Source organism: Sphaerodactylus townsendi, linkage group LG06 (assembly GCF_021028975.2).
Source record: "Sphaerodactylus townsendi isolate TG3544 linkage group LG06, MPM_Stown_v2.3, whole genome shotgun sequence".
In the NCBI taxonomy this organism is placed as follows: domain Eukaryota; kingdom Metazoa; phylum Chordata; class Lepidosauria; order Squamata; family Sphaerodactylidae; genus Sphaerodactylus; species Sphaerodactylus townsendi.
Genome location: NC_059430.1, coordinates 26,677,623 through 26,702,412, shown reverse-complemented (window position 1 = coordinate 26,702,412; position 24,790 = coordinate 26,677,623). Strand labels below are relative to the sequence as shown.

At 44.9% G+C, this 24,790-nt stretch overlaps 1 protein-coding gene across 3 annotated transcripts in view; it reads left to right on the top strand.

Moving 5' to 3' along the window:
* The first annotated feature begins 1,668 nt into the window (after positions 1-1,668).
* Positions 1,669-24,790, top strand: part of DENND5B (DENN domain containing 5B) — a 152,775-nt gene continuing 129,653 nt past the window's right edge. For all 3 annotated transcript variants that reach the window (XM_048499997.1, XM_048499996.1, XM_048499998.1), the window contains exon 1: positions 1,669-1,965. In XM_048499997.1, the coding sequence (XP_048355954.1) occupies positions 1,851-1,965 (115 nt within the window). In that variant the 5' untranslated portion in view covers positions 1,669-1,850. The remainder of the gene's footprint in view (positions 1,966-24,790) is intronic.

Sequence of the window (24,790 nt, the reverse complement as noted above, 5' to 3'; positions counted from 1 at the left end):
GTTTGCTGAGAGCCAGCATATTAGATTGCAATGTTTGGCAGAGTCCTTCAATCTAAACACTTTAGAGTCAAAAGGATCAAAGGGATCATCAGACTGAAGGAACTCTGGAGAGAACTGCACTGTTGATATGTTGGCCAAGAACTCAAGAGGCCTGAGATCAAACTCCATAAAACCCCTGATACTCTTAGGTCAGTCACACATTCTCAGCCTTGCCGACCTCATAAGACTACTTGGGAGTATAAAATGGGATTTGTACTCCTCTGAGGTCCTTGGAAGAAGAAACTTAAGTGTGATACAAAAGTACTGCGTTATTGAAAATGCCCATAACTTGAGCCAACCAGAAGTTCATAATGTCATGCTCCACTTCGGGGAAATGGGTGAAATAAACAGGAATCTTGTGGCACCTTCAGTTTACTTATTTGTGTAATATATTTTTATCCTTGCCCCCTTCCGCAAAGGGGCTCAGGACTGTGAATTTAGCTCTCCCTCACAACAGCCCTGCAAGGAAGGTTAGGCCAAGAATGATTGGCTCAAGGTCAGCTAACAAGATTCCATGACAGAGAAGGGGCTCAAATCCAGGTCTCTCAGATTTTAGGTGAACGCCCCAAGCACTAAGCCATGTTGAATATTGCAGTGAATTACTGTCATTTATGTAGATATTTATATCTGGTTTTTCTCCTCAATGGAAACCCAAAGCAATTGACAACATCATAATCCCCTCCTCCATGTTATTCTCACAACAACCTTGCAAAGTGGGGCAGGCTGAGAAAGATTGACTGGCCCAAGGTTAGCCAGCCCATGGCCATGTGGGGGATTCACATGTGGCTCTCCTACATCCCAATGTGGCACTCTAACCACTATATTACAGTAAATAATGCTTTTTTGGTCTTTTCCGCAAATGCCATTTATGAGGTCTTCAATTTTGAAATAAAATGCTTCCTTAGTGGAGTTCTACCTTGTCCTGCTCCCCCCCCCGCCCCCCGTACAGTTTCTTTTTGCTGAAATGTTTCCAAGCTGGCTTCCCTCCTGGTATGATCATACGAAATATTTTATTTTTCCTACCCAAACCACAGGCTGTTTTCCATGCCCACTATGCAGCTGGCAAATCTCAATTTCCGTGTTTGCCATTTTTTGAGGTCCCTGACCTCCCAGCGTTTCCCCATCCTCTTAAAATTTATTATTTGCAGTGTTCTTCTCCTCCTTTTTGATATCAATGAATCAGCAATGAAGAATCACAACAGCACATGTTCGGGGGGTGGGAATGGCGGGCAGGAATTAACGTTTTGAGAACGGCAGACAGACTTATTTTAGGGGAAACGAGTTCATTTATAACGATTGCAAATCGTAATAAATATGCTGTGCGCAATCATAAACGCTGGGGTTGAAAACGTCTTCGAAGCGGTGCAGGCGGCGTCTGCAGAAGAGGCCTTTCCTTGCCCTTCTTATTCATGCATCTGAAAAAAAATGGTGCTCAAAGCCATCCTTTCAAGCGCCTCAAGACTCCCGTCTCTTCTTCTTTCCCTCGGACTGCATGAAGCAGCCCCTCTCCTTGCGCCCGGGGATTTAAATATGCCGCCGAGGAGGCGGGGCGCGAAGTGGCCGGTGCCCTCCGTCGGCGCTGGTTGGCTGCGCCTTGGTGGAAGGAGGATCGCGGGCGGGCGGGCTGGCTGGCTGGCTGGCGTTGAGCCGGGCTCCAGACCACTAGTCCGCCAGCCTCGGCCGTGAGCTCTGCAGAGAGGGGAGGCCGCCAGCCTTGCGCCATGGGAGCGCAGCTGCTGCGTTAGAGAGGCACACCGCGCCCACCGTGCCCGGAGGGTCGCCCCAGAGAAGGATCCACCGGAGCGGGCGGGATGAGCGGCAACGCGGCGCCCCCGGGGCCCGGCTCGGCTCCGTGCCGCTTCGCCCACTACTTCGTGCTGTGCGGGATCGACGCCGACAGCGGACTGGAGCCCGACGAGCTAGCAGGTGAGCCAGCCAGGGAGAACTGCGCAAAGGAGCCCCTCCGGCGCCGGCGAGGCGTCGTGCACAACCCCGGCGCCGAGTTTGCCCTCCGCACCCCTCCGGCTTCTCTTCTACGGTCGCCACTTTGCATTCCCCCCCCCCCCCCGCTGTCCCCCTACTTGGCATGCTCGGCCCCTGGAATATTCCTAGGATCCTTCTCCCCCCCTCCCCCATTGCATTTCACCGGAGGGACCTGTGTGCACACGAACAGGTTCTCCCATTCCCCCGCTCTGAGCCTGTCCCGGGAGAGGTCGGTGCTGCTGCCGGTGCCGGTCCTTTTGGGTTTGGCGCGCCTGCAGCAGCTCAGCAGCAAGGCCCCGCGCGCCGACGGAGGCTCCCCGGCCTGCGCCTTTATTTATTGTGCTTTGGCGCTCGGCTCTCTTCCCCTCCCCGCGACAGCTGCGGCGGGGGGGGCGGGGAGGAGAGAAAAATCTACTACTTAAGCGGGGCGGGGGGGGAGATAGAGAGAAAAACCCCTCCATCTTCGTGTTGATTCTTCCTCTTGTTTCCCCCCTTCTAGAATCTATTTAAACTGGAGGCAATTGGGGTTGGCAGGGGGGCACTCACCACCAGCCGTGCAGCTGCTGTCTCATCTGTCTTTCTTTGCCTCCCCCCGCCCCCGTTGCCCAAAATTTGTGATGCCTCCAAACTGCAGTCGCCGGGCTCGGTTATTATGTCATTGTGAGAGCAGCCACGTTTCGGTGCAGTCCTCTGGCCCCCCCAGGTGGGGCTTCTTCCTCCCTCTTCCCCCCCCCCCTTGTGTTAAATGCCCGGTGATCTCATCGCGCCGGGGATGTTGTTCCAAAGGTCTGGTCGGTGGGTCAGCCGCTTGCTGGTGCAATCGCCTCCTCTCCGGGATAAAGCCGGCGGGTCCAAAGGGCAACAACGCAGCCTGTATAGCTACTTGGGGGGTTGGAGGCAGCGTTGTGCAAAGTCTCCGGCCTGTCTTTGCGTTTTTGTTTTTGTTTTTTGTTTTGCTGGGGGGGGGAGATGCTGGTTTTGTAAACTTGCGCTCTCATGGAGGGATTAGACAGCAGAGGTGTTAACTCTGTTGCCAAGAGAGGAGGAAGGATGCTAATTAATATTTCAGCCTGTGCCTGTGACAGATCAGGCAGTCATAAAAGCAAGGGGGGGGATCTTTAAGCTGAAATGTACACTTGCTGGGAGAGGGATTTCTTTTGCCAAGTAGATAGATGGCTTAAGAAGTGGATTGTGTACTATCAATACTGTGTCCATCCATTGATAATACACAATCCACACTGTTTCCTATGTAAAAGGATGAGTTTCCTTTCCATGTTAAAGCTTCCTCATTTTGGTACGTAAACCAATTCAAACACTATATACTGGTGCTCATTCGCTACATAGCGAATTCTCGTAGTGCTAAAACACAAATTCCGAAGCTTCCACTATACTTTATTCACCTATAACACCTTCTGGCTATACCCTTTTATTTCATAGTGTAGTCTGAATGTTCCCTTTGGTCGCAGCCAGTATGTGAATAAAAGCAGATTCGGGGATCTGCTATATATTCTGTACTGCAATAGGGACGGTACCACAGTGAAGAGATATGGGCACTTTCTTCAGGTCATGTAAAAAGATAAGGGAGGGAGATATGACTAAAGGATGCATTGTCCAATTTAAAAAACCCTTTTTAGAGTAACCTATCTCATCTGCCCTGACCTGGATGGTGTGCTTTGGTGATCGGGAGCAACAGCCGCAGAAGGCCATTGCGTTCACATCCTACATGTGAGCTCCCAAAGGCACCTGGTGGGCCACTGCGAGTAGCAGAGAGCTGGACTAGATGGACTTTGGTCTGATCCAGCTGGCTTGTTCTTATGTTCTTATGTTCTTATGATGGTCCAGACTAGTCAGGTTTCATTAGATCTCAGAAGCTAAGGTGAGCTGGCCCTGGTTAGTACTTGGATGGGAGACCACCACGAAAAAAATACCAGGGTCACTTTGTAAAGGAAGTATCTTGCCTTCAAAACCCTACTGGGTTGTCCTAAGTTAGCTGTGAACTATTTTGTGCTTGTCAAATTAACAACCCCCTATATCACCTATTCCAGACCTAGCTGAAAACAAAGTGGTTAGAAGGTTAGACTAGGTTCTAGGAGACCCAGTTTTGAATTGACTGCTATGGAGGCTTGCTGGGTGACCTTGGACTAGTCACCATTCTCTCCTTAACCTACCTCATAAGATTGTCATTAGGATAAAGTGGAGGAGGACGAAAAGAGAACTTCTGAGGTCCCCACTTTGGTAGATTACCGGTAAAATGAAAAGGTACAAATATGAAATGCATAGAATTGTTGCTGGTTTTGACATTCAGCGTCCATTCTGGTTAGGTTTGAACATGATGATGCCCTTGCTCATGTGGCAGTTTGCTAGTGAAACTATTAAAACTGAGCTGTCTCAGTACCACTCTTAAAGTCGCTTGTGCACCCTGGGAAAAAGTGTGAATGTATGTAATATATTCGGGGCCACGGTCTCTCTACATAACTGTGTGTGGACAAAAAAGAAACAGAGAGAGTGAGAGGTTTATAAAGTCTGCAAGACCTAACATAGAAAGCCCTTTATGAGGTAATTTCTGTTTCCAGGTAGGTTGTGTTGCCTTGTATTTGAAAAAAACCCTGCAGTATGATTAGTAAACACAAAAAAGCAGTGCTCCAATTTAAATGTGGTTGTACCTTAATTTGAGTGTAGCTGTTTGTTTTCCTAAAGCTGAAGATAAAAATGTTCAGAGTGGGTTAATCACAGAATAAGTGAACATGCAAAATATAGCTGTATGACTGGGTTGGTTCTGGACCAAGCTTTTCTTTAAAAAGCAGGGAAGGTGGGGGCTTCTTCAGTCAGATCCCTAAATTTATTTATTATTAGGAATTCATTCAGGAAGGAAGAACTCAGAAAAACCTTTCCTAAGATTTTGTTGGTCTCTTACACGGGCAAATAGTTTTTATTTTCAATAACAGGGGAAGAGTATCTAATTTAAAATAGCCAGTCTCAGTAAAACCCAGAAACATTAATCTCATTTAAATTTCTTTTAGGAAAATGCTGTTTATTGAATTGGTGCTTTAAAAAGAAAAAGGTCTGAACTATATGGTTGCTTACAGACGTTCTGGGCTTGTTAAAATTCTACCTTAGTCTTGTCTTGAGGCAAATGTATGCCATTCTGTATTATCCTAAGTTAATGTTTAGTTAAAGAGATCTGTGTGTGATGGCTTCATATTTCTTGTTGGATGAGGAACCTTAAAGAGTGTTGGGGAGCTGGTGTGGCATAGTTGTCAGTGTCAGACTAGGTTCTGAGAGAACCAAGATTGAATCCCCACTTTGCTATGAACCTTGGTCCCCTTCCCAAGCTTTTTTCTGAGGTAATTGGGAGGATAAACTACAGACCATCTAAGGTGGCCTCTCCTCTTTTACATTTTACCTTCTTTATGTTCTTCTTTTACACTTTTATGCTGGTTATTAGCCCTACCCTCAGGAACATAAAGGGAAGGACACTGTGTTATGGGAATTATAGTTTCAATTAGAAACGTTTAGTTGTATAATTTAAATTGTACATACATTGATGTGCACCTATGAACCCCACTTGATGGGGGGAGAGTAGTTTATTTATAAATATAATAATATATAAGCCTCACTCTAAGGTCTGCATATCCAGAGAAAAGTCTGGTATACTAGAAATGAAGAGATGAATAAATAGGTGGTGCAAAACCCCAATGTAGACACTACCTATATCAAGGATTCAAGGTGTTGCTTTCAATGGTAAGTGAGATCCCCTAACCCTATACACGTTATGTTTGACTAGTTGCAACAGTTTTAAAAGCCCAACTGGAGTTACTCTTTGTCAGGACTTACTTGGAATTAGCTTGCAAATTCCCCTCCTTTTAATATCATGGACGATATGAAATTGTTACAACAACCACAATTTGTAACTTAATAAAAATATGTCATTGGGTATTAATTTTTAATGAATGAATGTAATATTATCCATGCGTCAGTAGCAAAACAATTCTGTAATTTTTGTTTGTGCCCCGTCTTCAATTGGTGTAGATTTCAGTATGTAGCTTGGCTTCTGTTTACGTAGGAAGTTTTTCAGAAACAAAATCCTGCTAGCTCCTGTAACTGAAGGTGGGCCAACTTTGATTCGCATAATATGACCTTTGGGAGTTTTAACTAGAGAAATTTCCAATTCCTCTTTCTGAAAATAGCTGTATTTACAAGTTGGTGTTGATTAGGATGGTGTTGCTGCCTTAAGTGTGAATCTGCTGACTGCTGTACTCAGAGTTGTAAAAGTAGATTTGCAGTAGTCTGTTTGCTGAATGCAAATATATTCAGCAGCTGTATCTGAGGAAGCAGTAGCTGCCTTTTGAATGTTAATCTGTCCTCAGATAACTGTGTGAGAGCCGTGTTATTTAGAACATCTTACACTGGTCTCTCCTTTTTTCTGCAACAATTCTGTGAGATAAGTTAGAGTGAAAGGGCTTCATGGCAGGGTGGGAATTTGAACCTGGGTCTCCCAGATACTAATCCGATACCTTACCAAGATGGCTGTTGGATGTAGTGTAGTGTGGTGTAGTGTTTAAGAGCGGGTGACTGTAATCTGGAGAACCAGGTTTGATTCCCTGTCCATCCACAATAGCAACAGAGGATTGAGGAAATCCCTGGAGTGAACCAAGGCTTGTTTCTCACCAAGCTACTACCACATGAGAGCCCTGCTGTATGAGACCTTGGAGTGAAAGATCCACAGTTCCCTGAGAACTCTCTCAGACTCACTTGCCTCACAAGATCCCTGGTGTGTGGGGGGGAGGGAAGGGGAGGAGTTTGTAAGCAGTTTCGAGGCTCCTTACAGTTGAGAAAAATGGGATATAAATCCAAACTCTTCTTCCTTGTCTATTACGTGGATCTTTCTGGTGGGTATATCAAGTTGCTTAAGTCTTGTGTTCAGGTGATACTCAGTTGATGGATTCTCTGTCTTCATAAGAGCAACCAAGTCAGAAAGACCTGATCAAGTTGGTTCATCACAGTGGTTTTGATTCATTTTGGCCTTGTGACATTGCTGCCCTGGCGAATCTTCTGTGAACCTCAAGGAGCTAGCTGTGAAGAAGCTTCGTTGGCTGTACAACATGAAGCAAAGGGATAAGCCCTGGAACCCTTTTGGGGCACATGTTTCGCTTGGGCAAGTGTGGATCCGAGTCATACGGCTGACCTTATCATCCCTTTACTTTGGGTTTTTACAAGACAAGAGACATTCAGAAAGTGTGGCTTTTTCCCTTCCTCTGCTAGGGCTGAGAGAGTTCTGCAAGAACTGTGATTAAGGTCATTTAGTAGGCTTCATGTAAAGGGGTCGGAAATGGAACTCTAGATTTGGGGCACCTGTGAAGTCTTCTGACTATATCCAAAGGAGATGGAAAGTTTGTCCATTGCCCAGAGGCACATGCGCTTATCTGTTTTACTGCATTTTAATTTCACCCTTCAAGCATCTTAGGGTGCTATACCTGGTAATTACAACAAATCAGAGAAATAAATTAGGTAAAAATTGGCTGGTTAAAAATAACCCAGAAAGTTTGATGGTTGTTTGGGAATTTGGTTCTCCCATGTCCTAAGCCACTACCGTAATGTGCTCTTTAGATCCAAGCGGGATGTGGCTAACCTTTTATGAACGGAAACGAGGTGCCCGTGAAATTGCGAAAACCCAAACCCCACTTTATTTATTGCAAGAAGTGCCAACCCAGCAATTTCAACCTGAATGTCTTGAGGTTTTCCTGAAGTTTCCAAAAAAGCGGTTTGCTTTCTCTTCCTCCGCTTTACCTGCTCAGAGGCTTAGGGACAGCCAGCCTGCCTGTAGGATCCTGAAAGCGGAAGTCCCACGTAATTGCCACTCTGTGCCTCTCGCACATCTCACTTGCTACCCCCTCTGCTTTGCCCCCCCCCCCCCGGCAGCCATAAATTCCTGGAAAGCATTATGGGCACTTGTGTCTGCCTTGGGCCGAGGTCCCTTCCCTGCTTATCGCATGGTGCGCCATTAATATCATGCTCCAGTGGCCCAGTTTGCAGCCTGGAATGGGAATGTGGTAGGTGTGGGGGGGGTGAATTTTCCACCCCCATTATGACTTGAACTTTCTAAAAAAAGCTATGCGTGCCCACAGAGAGGGCCACGAGAGTGCCACCTTTGCGCACTGGCGGCAAAATTCACGTGGGTTCGCCATCACTGTGCTAGTCTTTTTCACAAGTTACAGTGAACATGTGTGCTGGCCAAGTGTCGTCTGCCCTTAATTTTTCTTCATATATGCTTTGAGTACAATTAATATATGATTGAACCTGAACATTTATCCACAATGTACAAGCATTTACTGTAACCTGTGATCAGAGTTGGTGGCTCTCAAGAAGAAATAGATTCTTAAATAGGTGATTTTTTTGCAGTTGTGGGTTTTTACTCAATCTTATTCAATTTTAATTTGACATTCATCATTAGATTTCTGTAAGCAAGGGGAAGTATTGCCCAGACAGCATATGTGCATCAGGTTCATCGGACGATCAGCTCTAGGCCTTCCATGTTTTTATATGCAGATTTTATATGCGCATACAGTTATTTAAGCATACATGTGTTTTGATTTTGCATCAGTTATATAATGTGTATAAACTGTCTATCAGCAATACACTGCTTTGGCTAACTGGGGAAAATCGGTAGTTTGAGAGATCTTCCGACATCTCTCTTGACAGCTGAAAATTCTACTCCGCTCTCCTACCCCAAACACTCTCCTTCCTATTTCTGGGAGTCCTCCCTTTTTCAACCCCATCTTTTCCTTTGGGGCTTGAGGTTTCCTTTTATTAAGAAAGGAGGCTCAAAGTGCCTGCTTACATAGAGTTACTCCAGTCCAAGCCCATTCATTGCAGTGGTATAGACTGGAGTAACTCTGCATGAGATTACACTGTTAGAGGTCTTTAAGATGCTGATTTGCACTTAGGCTGGGTAGAACTCCAGCATATACAGTTTGAAGTCTGTTGCTAGTCGTGTCAAATGGAAGGTGCAGGAGGCTTCTCTGCCTGCATTGGCTCCACAGTGTTTTATTATAACCAGAGTAGCAGTTAAACTGGTTATTCAACTAAACCACTGTTTCTTAAAATGGGGTCCATGAGGGTGCCCCAGGGACTTGTTGGTCCAGATCCTCTCCTTTTCCTACCACTCTTTGAGCAAAGTTTGAAGCCTTCCTCCAAGTGATTCTTGAATTGGATGGAGTCTCCTTAGGCTGCTGGAAGGCTTCTTTGAGGATGGTTGCATCTGCCTGTGCGCCTTTCAAGTGATACCTTCTCCACCACGACTCATGAAAATGTAAAACAGGAGCCTCTTAATTTAGGAATGGGGCTATGGATTCTGGTCTCCCAATGCTACTTCTCCCTTCAGTAACACAGCTTCCAGGTAGACTTGTTGTATCAGTTATAACATGTTCCGATTGATTGAGTGGCATCTAGGAAGTGCAGTCTCAAAATAGTTGCCACTGTTACCTCTAGCATAAAACTGAACTGGCATTCACTCAATTTTTCAATACACAATATTTCAGCATAGATGAGAGGATCTCATCTATGCCTTAGTAGCCAATAGTAGTTGATCAATTATTGTTCTTCTAGAGGCAGGAGGACATCTTGCCAGGTGATTCGCCCCCCTTTTGCCAGGGAGGCAGGATCAATTTTCTCACTTCCTCTCTCCTCGGTGTAGGAGTCGCCCAGTTTAAGTTTCTTTCCTGCCTCAAATAGGGAGAAGATGTTAGCCTTAAGCCCTTTTTACTTATTCAGTATTCTGTGTCCTTTTTTCCTTATTTCTACCTGAATTCTTACCTTATTGCTATTCTGCTCTATCCCTCACCTCCCTTTCCTCTTACTCTCAGTACCAGGTGGCTAGAGCAAGGGAAAAGAAGCAGAAACCCTTGTCTGTTGGTTGCTAAATGGCTCAAGAAGCTCTGAGGGATGACTTTCTCTATGAATAAGAGCTCCGCATGTCTGAAAGTGCTGGGGGACAGCCGGCAGGAAGGAGCGACTTGGAGGCTCACCTAGGAACCGGTGTTCTGGTTTACCCAGAGGCTGGCAGCAAGACACTGGAGAGACATGGCCAAAAGTGACCATACTCTGTGGCATGTGGTTCCTTTTATCAGCTACAACTGAGATGCCAGCTATGGCTGTTCCTCAGAAAGCATGATCTGGCCACAGTGATCACCTTTAAAGGCCTAAATGGTTTGGTGTTGGGGTACTTGAAGAGGCCCCCTTCTTATACATTGCCTAGGCCCGTGGTGGCAAATCTTTGGCACTCCAGATGTTATGGACTACAATTCCCATCAGCCCCAATTGGCTATGCTGGCAGGGGCTGATGGGAATTGTAGTCCATAACATCTGGAGTGCCAAAGGTTCACCACCACTGGCCTAGGCTGTCAATTAAGATCAATTTCTTAAGTTCTGTTAGGGTTGCCAACCTCCAGGTGGAGACTGGAGATATCCCAGAATTATAAGTGTTCTCCAGACTACTGAGATCAGGTTCCCCTGGAGAAAATCGCTGATTTGGAGGTTGGACTCTGCCATTTTACCTTTGTGAGGTCTCGGAGAGAAATGCGAGGAGACCCCACTGTTGAGCAAAGAACCTCAAGGAAAGCACTCCATGCATAATGGGACTTGATGTTTTGTTTCCAGGATCAGCTATTTACTTTTTAAATGTTTTTAATACATTGACTGTTAGCTTCCATGAGTCTCGCTCCTGGCTGGTTGGCAGGATATCAAATTTAGAATGAATGAATAAGTAAAACCTTAAGCTGATTTGCAAGCTGTTTTGGCTCTAGCGCATTAATTTGAAAACCAAGTATTGAAAATTATATATGGCTATTTTGGTTAAACTCGAGTCTGCACTTTGTTCAGTAGCAACCCAAAGATGCCACGCAGTGCAATCCTAAGCGGAGTTACTCCAGTTTATGCCCATTGAAATGAGTAGAGTTAGACTGAAGTAACGCTCATTAGGATTGCACTGTAAATTGACATCCTAGTAATTTGCAAACTTATATAAATACACTTGGTCAAAAGCTGATGCTTGCTTAAAAGCTTCAGTAGGTGGGTAACCCTAGTTGGAATAGAACTTGAACAACCTCTGGCCACTTTGTTTTAGCTTGTTTGGAGCGGTTTGAAATGTTTGCATTTGAGTACATTTTGCATACAAATTGTTATCTGGAGACGTATGAAGTCTGTTCTCCATGACTGGGGCAGGTGGCGAAATATGCATTATGTTAATGTTGTCACATAGATAACTAGATTAACTTATTTAGACCTTTTTTATCCCACCTCATCAGATATCTTCTTAAGGCATCATAGCGCCTTTAGCAGCAAAAAAGCTAATACTTTTTGTGGAATCCTCTATTTATTTCACTGGCGCCTTTTCCTTTCCCCAAATTGCTCAGAGCCGGCAGTCTCCTATCCAACTACTATTTGTGGTCAGAACCACTTAGTTTCAACAGCAGAATTGTGTTGTGTGCCTTCGGGGTATTTTCTGGGCCAACCTGAAACTGATTTGTTAGGACATGAACTTTTGTAGCAAAGAGACTGCTTCGTTGGATATTAAATGGACTGCTGGCTGCATCACTCTGGAGGATTAGCAGGGAGAGGAGAACGGAAAAGAAGTAAGGAGAAATACATCCCTCACCAACAGTTCAGAGCTTAAAGTGGGTGTTGGAGGATCAACAGGTGAGTGGGAGGCCATCGCCCGTAGCACCAAGTGAAACGCTAGTGGGAGAGCAATTTTATAACAAGAGTTTTCAGAGATTAATAAAATGGTACTTAATTTCTTTTAAAGGAATACCCTGATATGACTTGAACACAGTAGGTGGGCCTCAAACGAAGCCGCTCAGACTTCATTTTCAAATTGGCATTGCTGGGATCTGAAGATTGTTAAATTCTGAGCCTCCCAGGGTAGGGCTTGGTTATATTGAACAGCAGTACACAATTCCACACACAAGTAGGAATTGTACTAATTCATATCTTCTATAAATGTGTGTGTCTTGGACTTCTTGGTTTAAAGAAGACAGGGTGGTGATGGAAAGGGCTGTCAAGTTGCAACTGACTACGGCCCACAGGGTTTTCAGGGCAAGAGATTTCTGTGGTGGTTTGCCATTGCTTGCCTCTGCATAGCGACCCTGGACTTGGCTGTCTCCCATTCAACTACTAACCAGGACTGATCGTGCTTAGCTACCAAGATCTGATGAGATCAGGTGAGTCTGGGTTAGCCAGGTCAGGCAGGTGAAACATGGTAGGTTACAAAATTATGCATAGGGTAGAGAAAGGGTGAACTTTTTCTACGGCCCTCGTAACTCTAGAAACTTGTGGGTGCCCAGTGAAGTTTACAGATAATCGCTTTAGGAGAGAAAAAGATTTGCTGCTTAGCTCAAGAGTAATTAGCTTCTGGAATTCTCTGCCTTAGTATGTAGTGAGGGCCACGAGTTTACATTATGCTGGTCTATGATCATAATAAAGATGGACTGGCTGACTGCAAAATGTAATGTTTTCTGAAAGTACTGAGAAGTAAACAAGAATGCCTTGAAGCAGTTTTTTTTTTATTGCCATGGAGTGCTTGGTGCCGTATCTAGATGCTTTTATGGTTGTATCTATTCGCGTGAACATGGTCTAAGCAGCAGGTTCTGCTGATAGCCCAGAGAGCAACGGTTGTTTCCTTTTCAAGCATTTATGGAAACGAAACTCCTTGACCTTGTGTGCCATTTATTGAAACAGCTGGAAAATCTTGCTGCTAAAATGGGGAGAATGGCTGCTTTGCCTGTTGATTTTCCATTTTTAGTGTCAGCATGTTGATTCTTGGTGTTCTTAGGGGAATAGATAAAAATGCAAATAGAATTGGTCTAGGTGGTAATCAGAGTGATGGATTTCCAAATACATTTGACATGTCATAATGGAAGATGCAAATATCTTTTCTTCTGGTCTATTAACATAAAAATGTGTTTCCAGGAAATTAGGTGACTTCACTAGAGCTCACAGTGCAAAGGAGCTTGATAGGTTGCATTGACAGCTGTCTATGTTATGATCATCGTCAAGAGTGCTCTGAGTTAGGATGAACTGATACATGGCCACATGCAGGGTTGGGGTTTCTTGTTTTAACCCCGTGAGTCTTTGAATTAAAGCTCCTGCCAAACAGAAAATGATATTTAGCGCATGTGTACACATGCACAGTCATTTATTATAGCTGTTCTCTGCATATACTTTCTCTGTTATTGCTGGCATGTGATAAATAAATGCAACTTCATCCTACAGTATTAGAAGTTTTTCAGAGAATGAGAGAAAGACAAGATTGTTTTCAAGGGTGACTTCCTTGTTTGGTCCTCGAGCAGGTGTTAGAGCCATGCAGGCAGAACTGGGGTGAAGCCTAGAGGCAATTCTTAAACCTCAGAAGTACCAGATTAAAGTATTTTTAAAATGCAATTGGTGGTGTTATGGGGAAAGGTAATTGTGGATTGTAACCAATGTTGTCCAGTACTAATGTTATACCTGGGTGACGCATGGCAACTGCATCATTGCTGTGTTGTGAAACCACCACATTGAATTGATTCTCTGTGGTCATTAGCTTAACAGTGAACCAAAGTACATGGTAGCCCACCTGAGATATCTCCAGTGTGTCATTATTGGGAATGTGTGCTTACTAGGGCACAGTTACGTTGGTTAGGGTTGCTCAAGATCAGGTTCTCCTTGATGCTTTAAGTTAAGAAAAACATGGCCTCATCAAGGTTTTTCATAGTTCTGCTCTTCTGATGGCAGTTGCATTTGCTCTGCATACCAAATCAGGGTGATTAGTCTGAAACGGATGTCTCTCTTTAGTGTGCATCTTAAAGGTGTTATTTGGGACAGCACTTCACATCTTGTCAAACTTAATCCCTGATTAATAATTCCAGAAGCCTATTGCACGTGGCTGAAGAGTGATTTTGAAAGGTATTTGCATGCTAATGTCAATTGTGTGAAATTAAGCACGAAGAGCATCAGAGCCCTTGCTTTGAAGGGGTGTGTGTGTGTGTGTGAGAGAGAGAGAGAGAGAGAGAGAGTATGAGTGTGTGTGTGTGTGTGAGAGAGGGAGAGAGAGAGAGAGAGAGAGAGAGAGAGAGAGAAATTAAGGTAACCTTTTTGAGATGGGACCTCTGGCTATTGAGTTTATCAGTGTTCATTTTACACAAAAATGTTTCTGGAAGAGGACAAGTGACATTTTAAAAGAGGAAATTCTTCAGAGTGTAGAAACATAGCTTTAATTAGAGAAGGACCTAGGAAGTTTGTATATAAAAGATTTGAGACTTGTGAGGGAGTAGCCAAATACTAAGCATGTTTTTTTTATATTAAATGTGTATAGGGATGTAGATTACAGTAGAATTGTGGATTGTAGCCTCTCTGTTCAGCCTTTTCATGAAATCTGTGTTTTGGGGATTGGTTCGGTGGGAAGGTAGAATTTGGCTGTGCCTCCCCCACCCCATCCCATTAGATGATGTAAAATATGTGATGAGAGGTACTCATAAACATGCAAAAGTTACCTGTTGCTGAGTCAGACTACTGGTCTATTAAGGTCAGAATAGTTTACTGTGACTAGGGTTGCTACCTCCGGATTGGGAAACACCCAGAGATTTTGGGGTGGAGCATGAGGAGGGAGGGGAGGGACTTCAATGGGATATAATGCCATAGAGTCCACCTTCCAAACAGATCATTTTCTCCACATGTACTGATCTTTGTCACCTGGAGATGAGTTGTAATAGTGGGAGATCTCCAGCTATTATCTGGAGGTGGACAACTGTGATTGGCAGCAGCTCTTCTGGGTCTTTGTAGAGAGTTCTCACATCAACTCCTACCTGATACTTTTAACGGGAGATACCAGAGATTGAACCCGGGACCCTTCTGCATTCAAACGAGATGCTATACACTGAGCCAGAAACTGTCTCCTCAAAAGTGGTAATAAGAAATGAGCAGGAAAAAGATATATATGAGAAAGTTACCTAATTGCAGTCCCCCTCTCCACGTTGCTTTTCAGGTTAGGTGTGTGTTTCATTTAACTAGAAGGTAAAAATGTTGGAGGAGTTTCTGGTATTCGTGCTTACTGTGACTGGGTTGCTCCATGTGTGAAAAGAGAACATGAACAAGTGATTTTGGAGGAATTTTGAATTTGTTCAAGCACCTTATGAAAAAGGCAGGAATCACGCATGGCTTTAAATTGCAATCTATCCTGTCCTGAGGAACTCCTAAATGCGGTAGTTCTTTGTGGCTCATTGTAAACTTGGAGCCGGAAGCAGATCCAATCTCTTTGGATAATAGATGCTCCTTCTCCATTGAGCAAGAGGACATCTGGGTAGTTTGGATCTCCATTCAGGAAGGCAGGGGTTAATAAAAAATTTTCCCGGCCCCTCCCTCTTCTGAGGTCGGGCTCTTCTCTCCTCGCTCTCCCAGTTTGTTCCCTTGCCCAGGATATATAACCTTTCAGTGGCTGCTTCTCAGCCACCGGAAGCTCTGTTTTTCATTCTTTTCATCCTTTTCAACTCAGAGCTGGGAATAGGACTGGCAGTAGAGAATAGCCATTTGGCCTCAAACGGCACAGCTTCTCCTGCCCTCCAGTCCCGTTGATGAAGAGACTCGGCGTTGAGGCTTTGGCGCCAACGCGCGCGCTTTTTTCCTCCTCCTCCTTCCGCAGAGCACGAGACATGCCGAAACGGAGGGGAGGGCTCTCCCGTCTTCGGAGGAAGACAGCGAAGGTTCCCTGCGAATGCTCCCCAGCCCGGGGCTAGCAGCGCAGGAGGGCTAATAGAAGAAAGCAGCCAGGCTGCAGGCAAATGCAAACGGGCGGCTCCCAGGCGACGGAGCCGTCAAAGCGCGGGAGCGCGCAAAACGGCAGCAGCCATGGCGACCCGCTCCGCTCCAGCCCACCGTACCTGGGTTCCCGGGTCTGGGCTTTCTGTGGCCACGTCGCAAAATGAGAGACAAGGGAGGCCTGAACTGCAGGAGGGCGGTAAGCTCTCCGTGAGAGAGTTAAAATCTGAGCTTTTGAATTCTTTAAAGGCATTGCAGCAAGAAAGAGCTGTTATGAGAGAGAAATGCTAGAACTTTTACAGATCCTCAACCACCTGCCCAGCTAGTCCCCTGCTAGTTCCATAGTAACCCTTTCCCAAGCAAGGGCTTAAAGATAATAAGAGAGCTGGCACCCCTTGGCAACTAAGGCAGCCTTAAAAAAAGGCCGTGTACTACCCTGAACCCTCTGGCAACTCCCTCAGATTCAGGAGCCCAGTAGGGGAGGAGGGGGATGTGTCCTATCAGATCAGGAGGATCTGGAGGAAATGGAAGGTTGCTGCACAATCTTCTCCCCGCCTGCTCTAGTGATGGATGACTATCAATATTTGCTATCTAAATCGTGGGTTAAGCAGCTCACCTGGGGAAGCAGCACAAAGAGGGTTCTAAGCTGCAAATCCACTTCCATACAATAAGGGAGATGGGGAATTTTTTTCCTTCCAACCCTCGATTCCAAGAAGGTTTTTCCCTTCCCAGAATATTTTGAGACTCCGGGTCATTAATCAATGGGAAAAGCCAGCTGCTAACAGAAGGTGCCCCATTTTTTGCTTAAAAATTGTATGGATTTACCTGCATATGCTAATAATATTTTACAAGTCCCCATTATAGATGGCCCAGTAGGGGCTGGGCGCTTTGCAGAGCTCAGGTCTTGTATCCAAGGGATGGTAGAGGACAAATCGGGAAGAGACACAAGATAGAAGGGCAGAGCAATTCTGCAAAAGGACTCACGGGCGGCTGCCATGGGCTATCAGGAGCTCTGCCACTGCCCTCGGGATTGTTTCCAGAGCACGATCGCCTGGGCAAGGAAGGTGTTGGAGATTCTGCCTCCCACGGAGACCAAAGCCATAGAGGGAGTTAACAGGATGTTGAAGGCTGCCAGTTTCTCACGCTGATGCCACTAGACTCTGTCACCTTCTCAGCACGTTCAATGGCCTCTTCCGTTGCCACGCCGTAGACTGCTATGGCTGAGAGCGTGGCAGACGGACTGGAGATCTAAAGCCATGGTCTCAGAATAGGGAGAAAAGTTGTTTGGGAAGACCTCAAAGAATTTCTAGTGGACCCCAAGGAGAAACCTAAGCACCTGCCAAAGCCCTCTCGGAACTTCGACAGGAAACCATCCTCTAACTTTAATTTTCGTCCCCAACAGGGAGCCAACCAGTTCAAGAGAGACAATTTTCGGACGCCCCTACGGAAACCAAGGACTGACATTACCTCAGAACAAGAAAGGATTCCCATAAGAATCCAGCTTCCGATCAAGCAACCAGGACAATCGCCAATCCAAGGCATGACGCCAAGCCCCACGCAGTGGGAGGAAGACTTCAAAAATTCTGCCAGGGAGTGGCGATCCTCTCACACAGACGCTTGGTCCCTGGAGATAGTAACTTCGATATGTAATAGAGTTTCTTTCTCTCCCTCCAAGTCGCTTCATGATGTCCCCATTATCCAAAATTCCAGAAAAGAGGTACAGAAAGCTGAAAGCCATCTCACATCTAATAGAAATAGAAGCTGTGGAGCATGTGCCATCGGAACAGAGGGAGCAGGGGAGTCTACTCCATACTCTTCACGGTACCCAAGAAAAACGAGTGGCGCCCAATTTTAGATTTAAAGTACGCCAAACCAATTTGTCAAACTAAAACACTTCAGAATGGAAACTCTGCGTTCCATTGCCGAACTCCCTGCAACCCAACGAAGTTCCTCACTTCAATCGATCTAGCCGAAGCCTATCTTCATGTACCCATATTCGAGGGCCACAGAAAATTCCTCCGATTTGGCGTAGGAAAAGATCATTTTCAATTCAGGGCTCTCGCATTCGGCTTTGCACTGCGCCAAGAGTGTTCACCAAACTGCTCATCAACATAGTGGTATTGCTCAGGGAAAGAAACATCAGACTGCTCCCCTACCTGGACGATATCTTGATTCGACCAAACTCTCAGGTTCAAGCACGCTCAGACGTTCAGGAGACCTTGCTATGCTTAGAGAAACACGGCTTCTTAGTCAACAGGGAGAAGAGTTCTTTAAACCCGGTCCAACGGTTGGAACATCTGGAGTTTCATCCTAGACACCCAGTCGTGCAAGATTCTGGTCCCTCTGCAGAAACAACGACCCTGAGGACCAAGATACAGCAGGTTCTCACCAGAAACAAATGCTCGGCTCCTCACTCTGGCCAGCCTGATGGGCCTGTTGGTAGCCTACTCCGCCATTCAGTGGGGACGGATCAGATCCAGACCATTACAGAGATTCCTTCTACCTTTTCAGGAAATTATTTCCAACAAAATTCATCAGCAGGTTGTAGTACCGAGGTCGGTCAAGATCAGCCTGTTGTGGTGGACCAGACCGTCCAATCTAAACATCGGAAGACCTTCTGGATACCCTCCACCAAACAGATGTTCTCAGATGCCAGCCTTCAAGGTTGGGGAGCTACACTAGAGGGCATCCCTACTCAGGGGACCTGGTCAGCAGCGAGACTCATCTCCACATCAATGTGTTGGAGCTGCGGGCAATTCGCTTAGGCCCCTCAAACGCCAACATTTGCTGGTAGGAGCCCATGTTCTAGTTCGACAGACAATACCGGTCAGCCAAGTCGTACTTGAACAGACAGGGAGGTTCCAGGTCATCAGCTCTACAGAGGGAAGCCGTCTTGCTTTTTCAATGGGCAGAGACTCACATATCCTCCATCAGAGCCGAGCACATTCAGGGCAATCTGAACATTCAAGCGGACTGGCTGAGCAGACAAAGCATTCACCCAGGAGAATGGCATCTGAAGGAGGAGATCTTTCAATGGATCTCTCAGAGACTGGGAACTCCGATCGTGGACCTCTTTGCCTCCAATCTGAACAATCAACTTCCCAGATTCATGTCACGCCTATCACCTCAAAACGGAGGACACAGATGCCTTATCCTCCAAATGGCCTCTGAATTCTTTACGCCTTTCCTCCCTTTCCCATGATCCCCAGGTTCTGCGGAAGATCAAGCAGGAACGAGCGGACGTCATTCTTGTGGCTCCCCTGGTGGCCCAGGCGCCCATGGTTCACCAACATCTTACAGATGTCAGTACTCAAACCCATCCGCCTACCACCTCATCAGGACCTGCTCAGCCAGGGTCCTATATTTCATCCAGATCCAAAGCGCTTGAACTTGACCGCGTGGAGATTGAACGGCAACAACTAGTTTCCAGAGGCTACTCTACAGCAGTATTAAACACCATGCTAGCCTCTTAGAAAACCTTCCACTAAAAGAATATATAACACTACGGAAAGCCGTCAGATGAACAGAAGAAGGTCTCACCTAACGGAGCCCAAGATTGGTGACATTCTGGCCTTCTTACAGGATGGCTTAGAGACTGGCCTTAGAACAAATACACTCCGCAGACAGGTGGCAGCGCTAACCTCAGTGATCCCTAGAATAGAAGGTTTTTCCCCTAGTTCTCATCCACACATTGTCAGGTTCCTTAGGGGAGCCTCCCTTAAGGGTAGGCCGATCAACCATCATTTTCCCACATGGAGGTTACACACTGTTTTACACGCACTCACTTCGCCCTTTGAGCCCATTATGGACATTTCCCTCAAATACCTCAGAATGAAGGTTGTCTTTCTAATTGCCATTACTTCTGCCAGAAGAGTTTCTGAGTTGGCAGCCCTTTCGATCAAGCCACCACTATGTGTTTTTCACAAGGATAAGGTAGTGCTGCGGACGGACCCTGCCTTCGGGTCCCCTGTTAATTCCACCTTCCATAGATGTCAGGAAATTTTTCTGCCAACTTTTGTGCAGACCCAAAACACCCCAAGGAGGTGTATTGGCATAAACTTGATGTCAGAAGGGCCCTGAAGGCTTTTCTGATTAGGACCCAGGAGTTTAGACCTATCAGAATCCTATATTCATTTCCATTGCCAATCATAATAGAGGCCAAAAAATTGTCCTCCCCCTCTATTAGCAAGTGCCTGAGAGAATGCATAGCTGAGGCATATCGGGTACAAAAACTGACAGTCCCAATTGGGATTACGGCTCATTCTGTCCGTAACGCATCCACTAATGCAGCATTTAACAATAATGTGCCTGTGTCTGAAATATGTAGAGCGGCAACGTGGTCCTCTCTTTCCACGTTTGTCCGTCATTACAGACTGAATGTCTTCAGTGCGGCCGATGCAGACTACGGTCAGTAGGGTGTTACAACACATCATAGGAGAGGATTTCGACTCCCACCCTTTAATTTGTCAGTGACACTGCTAGAGGTCACCCAGATGTCCTCTTGCTCAATGGAGAAATAACATTGGTCTTACCTGTGAAGGAGACTTCATTGAGCAATTGAGGACATCTGCCCACCAATAGTCATACATCCTCTCCACTAGTTTATATAGTCTCTAGAGTTACATTTTCCCAAGGGGAACTAATCCTCGGTTTTCTGAGGGACCGCTTAAATTGATTCGTTCTCGTTTTTTTTTGTGGTTTTTTCCTTCCTGGACTATTTGTACCTTCCCCTAGTTATGGGAGGCTGTTGTTGTTCCAGGAATCCTTTTTATCTGCAAGTTTTGGTTCGGACCCTTCTTTACTCAGGCATGCACTGCTTGTTGGAGAAACCAGAACTGGGAGAGTGAGAGAAGAGCCCGACCTCAGAAAGAGGAGGAGCCCGGGAAAATTTTTTATTAACCCCTGCCTTCCTGAATGGAGATCCAAACTACCCAGATGTCCTCAATTGCTCAATGGAGAAGTCTCCTTCACAGGTAAGACCAATGTTATTTTTCAATTAGTTTTTCTTCTCTCGGTCCACCTATAAAGAGATATGCTGAAAGTTGTATGAATGGAGAATAAATATCTGCCTCTGTACATGGCAAGATGGCTGACCTATTGCAACTGTTTTAACCACATAAGAAAGAAGAGTCTATTTTAGGTCATGGCTCATCTTCAGCCTCTGAAAGGCTAAAATTCATCCACCTCAAATGTGCTGGTGATGTACTGTTGAATTTGACTTCCATAAACAATGAGCAGAAAGAAAGGGCAAGGAAAAAGCAGGTCTCCTAGTGACTCCAAAAAGTAAACTTTGGTGATATTGTGATTTGGCTTGAGAGGAGGGTGAAGATGATCAGATTATCAGAGCCTGATTTTTGAGAGACCAGCCACATTATTATGGTTTTTGAGTGCCACTAGAGCCTTGTTGTTGCCTTAAACTGATGTTTTCATACCTTGTTTTGGTTTATTCCCCTGTTCTACAGCCCAGCCCTACTGCATTGTTTTGTCTTACTGAAAATTTTTACTGTTAGATCCAAATGGTACCATAATTTGTAGTCTATTACTGATGGATAAAAAATCCTTTTTAATCATACTTGTAATCAGTCTTGGTTTCCAGTTAGAAAAGCAGGCTATAAATGAAGAGCAAAATTTACCTAGAAGAGTCGGAAATGGACCCCATGAGGCCTGTCTCAACAAATGGGAGCTGTTGATGAATGCCGTGGCTTTAATTACGTGACGAAGGCTCGCTGGAAATGAAAAGGGAAAGAAAATGAGCATGCCATCTGAAAAGCCTCCTGGCTTCCTGTAACTCCCTTACAACAAAAGAGGCTCGCTATGTAATTATGTACTTGCTAAAATGTGATTATTCTCTACATTTCAACAGTATTAGCAGAGCCAACAGGCTGTGTGAAGAATCCTTAAATGTTTTAGCATCCCCCTATCCATTTATCCAGGCCTCTTTATAGCTGTCTTTTTTTTTTTCTGAATGCACAAAGATTCAGTTAACAGAAGATCATATTTGCACAGGATCACATTTAAGAAGGCCTCTCTATTGGAGCAGAGCAAGGGGCTTCATAGTCCAGCATCTTGTTTTCAGTTCGCCAGACGAATACCTCTGGGGAATCCACAAACAGGGTATGAAGGCAAAATAATTACTTCCCACAATTATCCTCCACCAATTGTCATTCAAAGATACAGTACCTTGGAATACAGAGGTTTGGTAAGTTAGTACGAAAGATAGAGTTGTGTACTCTAGAAGAACTTGTGTAGTAGAAATTCGGATCTCAAATTAGAAAGTAATATAGATGCAGTTTAAAAGATATGCTAAAATGGATTGAAGATTCCCTTCTGGGACCTGTGGAAATAAATATTTTAGCACCATAACACAAAATAGTTTTAATAGCATACTTTATTTACTTCCAATATCACCCTCCTTTCTCCCCAGCAGGGATCCATAGTGACTTACAATAATTTCTGTCCATTTTAATCTTGGAACAAGATTATGGGATAGGTCAGGTTGAGTGGGTGTCTGGTCTGACGTCACCCAGCAAGCAATCGTGACAGAGTGGGAATTTGAACTCAAGCCTCCAGGATCCTACTCTAATTATAACATCATGGCAGTTTAGGATTTTGGACGTTATAGATTTAGAAATTTACACTGTTTCGTTCAGTAGCCTTTTTTTCCTCCAGTAGCTAATTCTCTATCATGTAATTGTTGTTCATCTCACTGTGGTCTATGAAAGACATTTCTTATTGGATTCTACTCTAAATATACTATTCCAAAATGCTGGCCTAGATTCTTTCAGATCTTGGATATGAGGATGGACTCTGCAACAAGTTCTCAAAGCAATGATCTCTGAAACTCTTGTTAAATTCAGAAATCTCTGATCTTATTCCTCCTGCTGACACTCTCGATTGAAATTTAAGGACGGAGAGCGAGCACCATCACAAAATGGCTGCCATAGGCTGCTGGGGCCAGTCACAAAACATTGGGGGGAGGAGGTTCATAGGCAACCATTTTCCAATGACAGAGGCAGCTGTTTCTGAGAGGGTACTTTCAGAAGGCATCACTTTTGTCTATTCTTCAAAAGCACCTCTTGCTCCAAAGAAGTCAAGAAAAGCCAATGGTGGCTATTTGTTTTGGGAAGCAGGATCAAATGAATCACAGGAAACATATTGGCAAGAGCTGTGGTATCCCTGGGCCCTGTGCTGTGGAGCACTAACATAAGAGGTTGGCACTATGCTTGAGTCGTGCTTGAAATAGCCGCTCAGTTTTGAGATGGAAATTAATAGAGAATCTTTTCAAATTTTCTCACTTGCATCTGCACGTCTCTTCAAAATGTTGCCCTTCTAGATCCTCAAAGTAATTTACAAACATGATTAAAAATAATTTAAAAAAATAGACTGAGCCTCTCTGACAAACGTGTGTCCCCCTTTCCAGGAGTTCAAGAGCAGAGTTCTCTGTGAAAAGGCTTAATTGCCAGTTTGTGACGATCTGTGCAAGACTGCTTGTTAGTTCCTCTGGTTAGAATGTGTGGTTTGCTTGAAGAAATGTGAGTGGCAGTACTTGCATGTTGGCCAATTCGGGTTGGCACGTTCAGTCCTGTGCCCTTTTAACACCTGCTTGATATTTTTCTTCCACGTTTCACCTGCCAATTCCTGCAGACCAAACTTCAGTTAAAGGCAAAGAAAGAACGTGAAGCCCATATAAATTCCTGATTAGTTGACAACCCAGTTACCAAAATGTATGAGGCAAAAAAGGAGTTTTGCAGGCATCTGTGACGTAAAATCACATTTTCTTGCTGTTCATTCAACTTTTAAAGAGTTGGCTGAGGGAAATGGACCGTTGTGCTTAACGTGTGGCGAGCCTTTTAGCAGTCTTCCCACAGCAGATGTCTCAGGTGTGCGATTTGTAGAATCAGCTCAGTCGCATGCTCTGCCCTTGGCAGCAGGAACCGTGCTTTGGAGAGAGAGGCTGTCCTTGCCGTGACCATGGAAAGTTTTAGAGTCCTAATTAATCTGGCTATTATGCCCTTTGGGATGAACAAACGTCTTTGTCGCATTTTATGCATTCTGGGCATAGTCAGGCCTCCATCAGATCGAATGCAACCGAGAGCTGGTTTAAAAAAACAACCCTTTGAAGTGGAAGGAGATGGAGGAATACTTTATTGAATGTGTGTGTTCGTGCACTTGTCTTTTCCTGGAGGTAAAGTTTTTTTTCCCCTTTGCAGGTTACCAGGTCTCTTCTCTCTTTGTTGATTGATGAATATTCATAACAGCATTGTTTTGCCTAGAAGATGCTGCTGTAGAATTCCAGCAGTTCACAGGAAGAGGCAGTAATTGGGTCTCTTTTCTTGTGTTTTAACTGTTGCAAATGTGTTGTTACATTTTAATTGATTAAGCAGCATGTTAGGTGACTAGCTTTCCCCCCCAGTAGAGTGGAGTGGCTAAATATGTTTTGAACAAGTGATTTAGGCTGATGATCTACATTCAGCTCTGCGGTGATTAATTCCAAGCACAGGTCTGTAATACCAGGTTGGAGCTAGTGCAGCAGTTTCACCTTTTCACACAAGGGCTTCAAGGGCACAGGTTTTCCAGCAGCAGGACTGAGGGGGTAGATTTGGGGCTGCAGAAGGAGGGCAGATCCGACCAAGTTAATACTTTCAATTGCACACGCAAATGCTGTTCATGACTGCTTGGTTGAATGAACAGTGAGAAATGAAAGGTAATACTTTGGAACCTGAACGTCTGAAAAGGATGCCTCCAATTTTAGTGTGACCAACCCCGGATAATAATGAAAAGCACACTTTTGAATCCACTGGGTAAAATTCACTATTTTAATCTTGGAACAAAATTATGGGGTAGGTCAGGTTGAGTGGGTGTCTGCCTGAGGTCACCCAGCAAGCAATCGTGACGGAGTGGGAATTTGAACTCAAGCCTCCAGGATCCTACTCTAACTATAACATCATGGTAGTTTAGGATTTTGGAAATTTAGATTTAG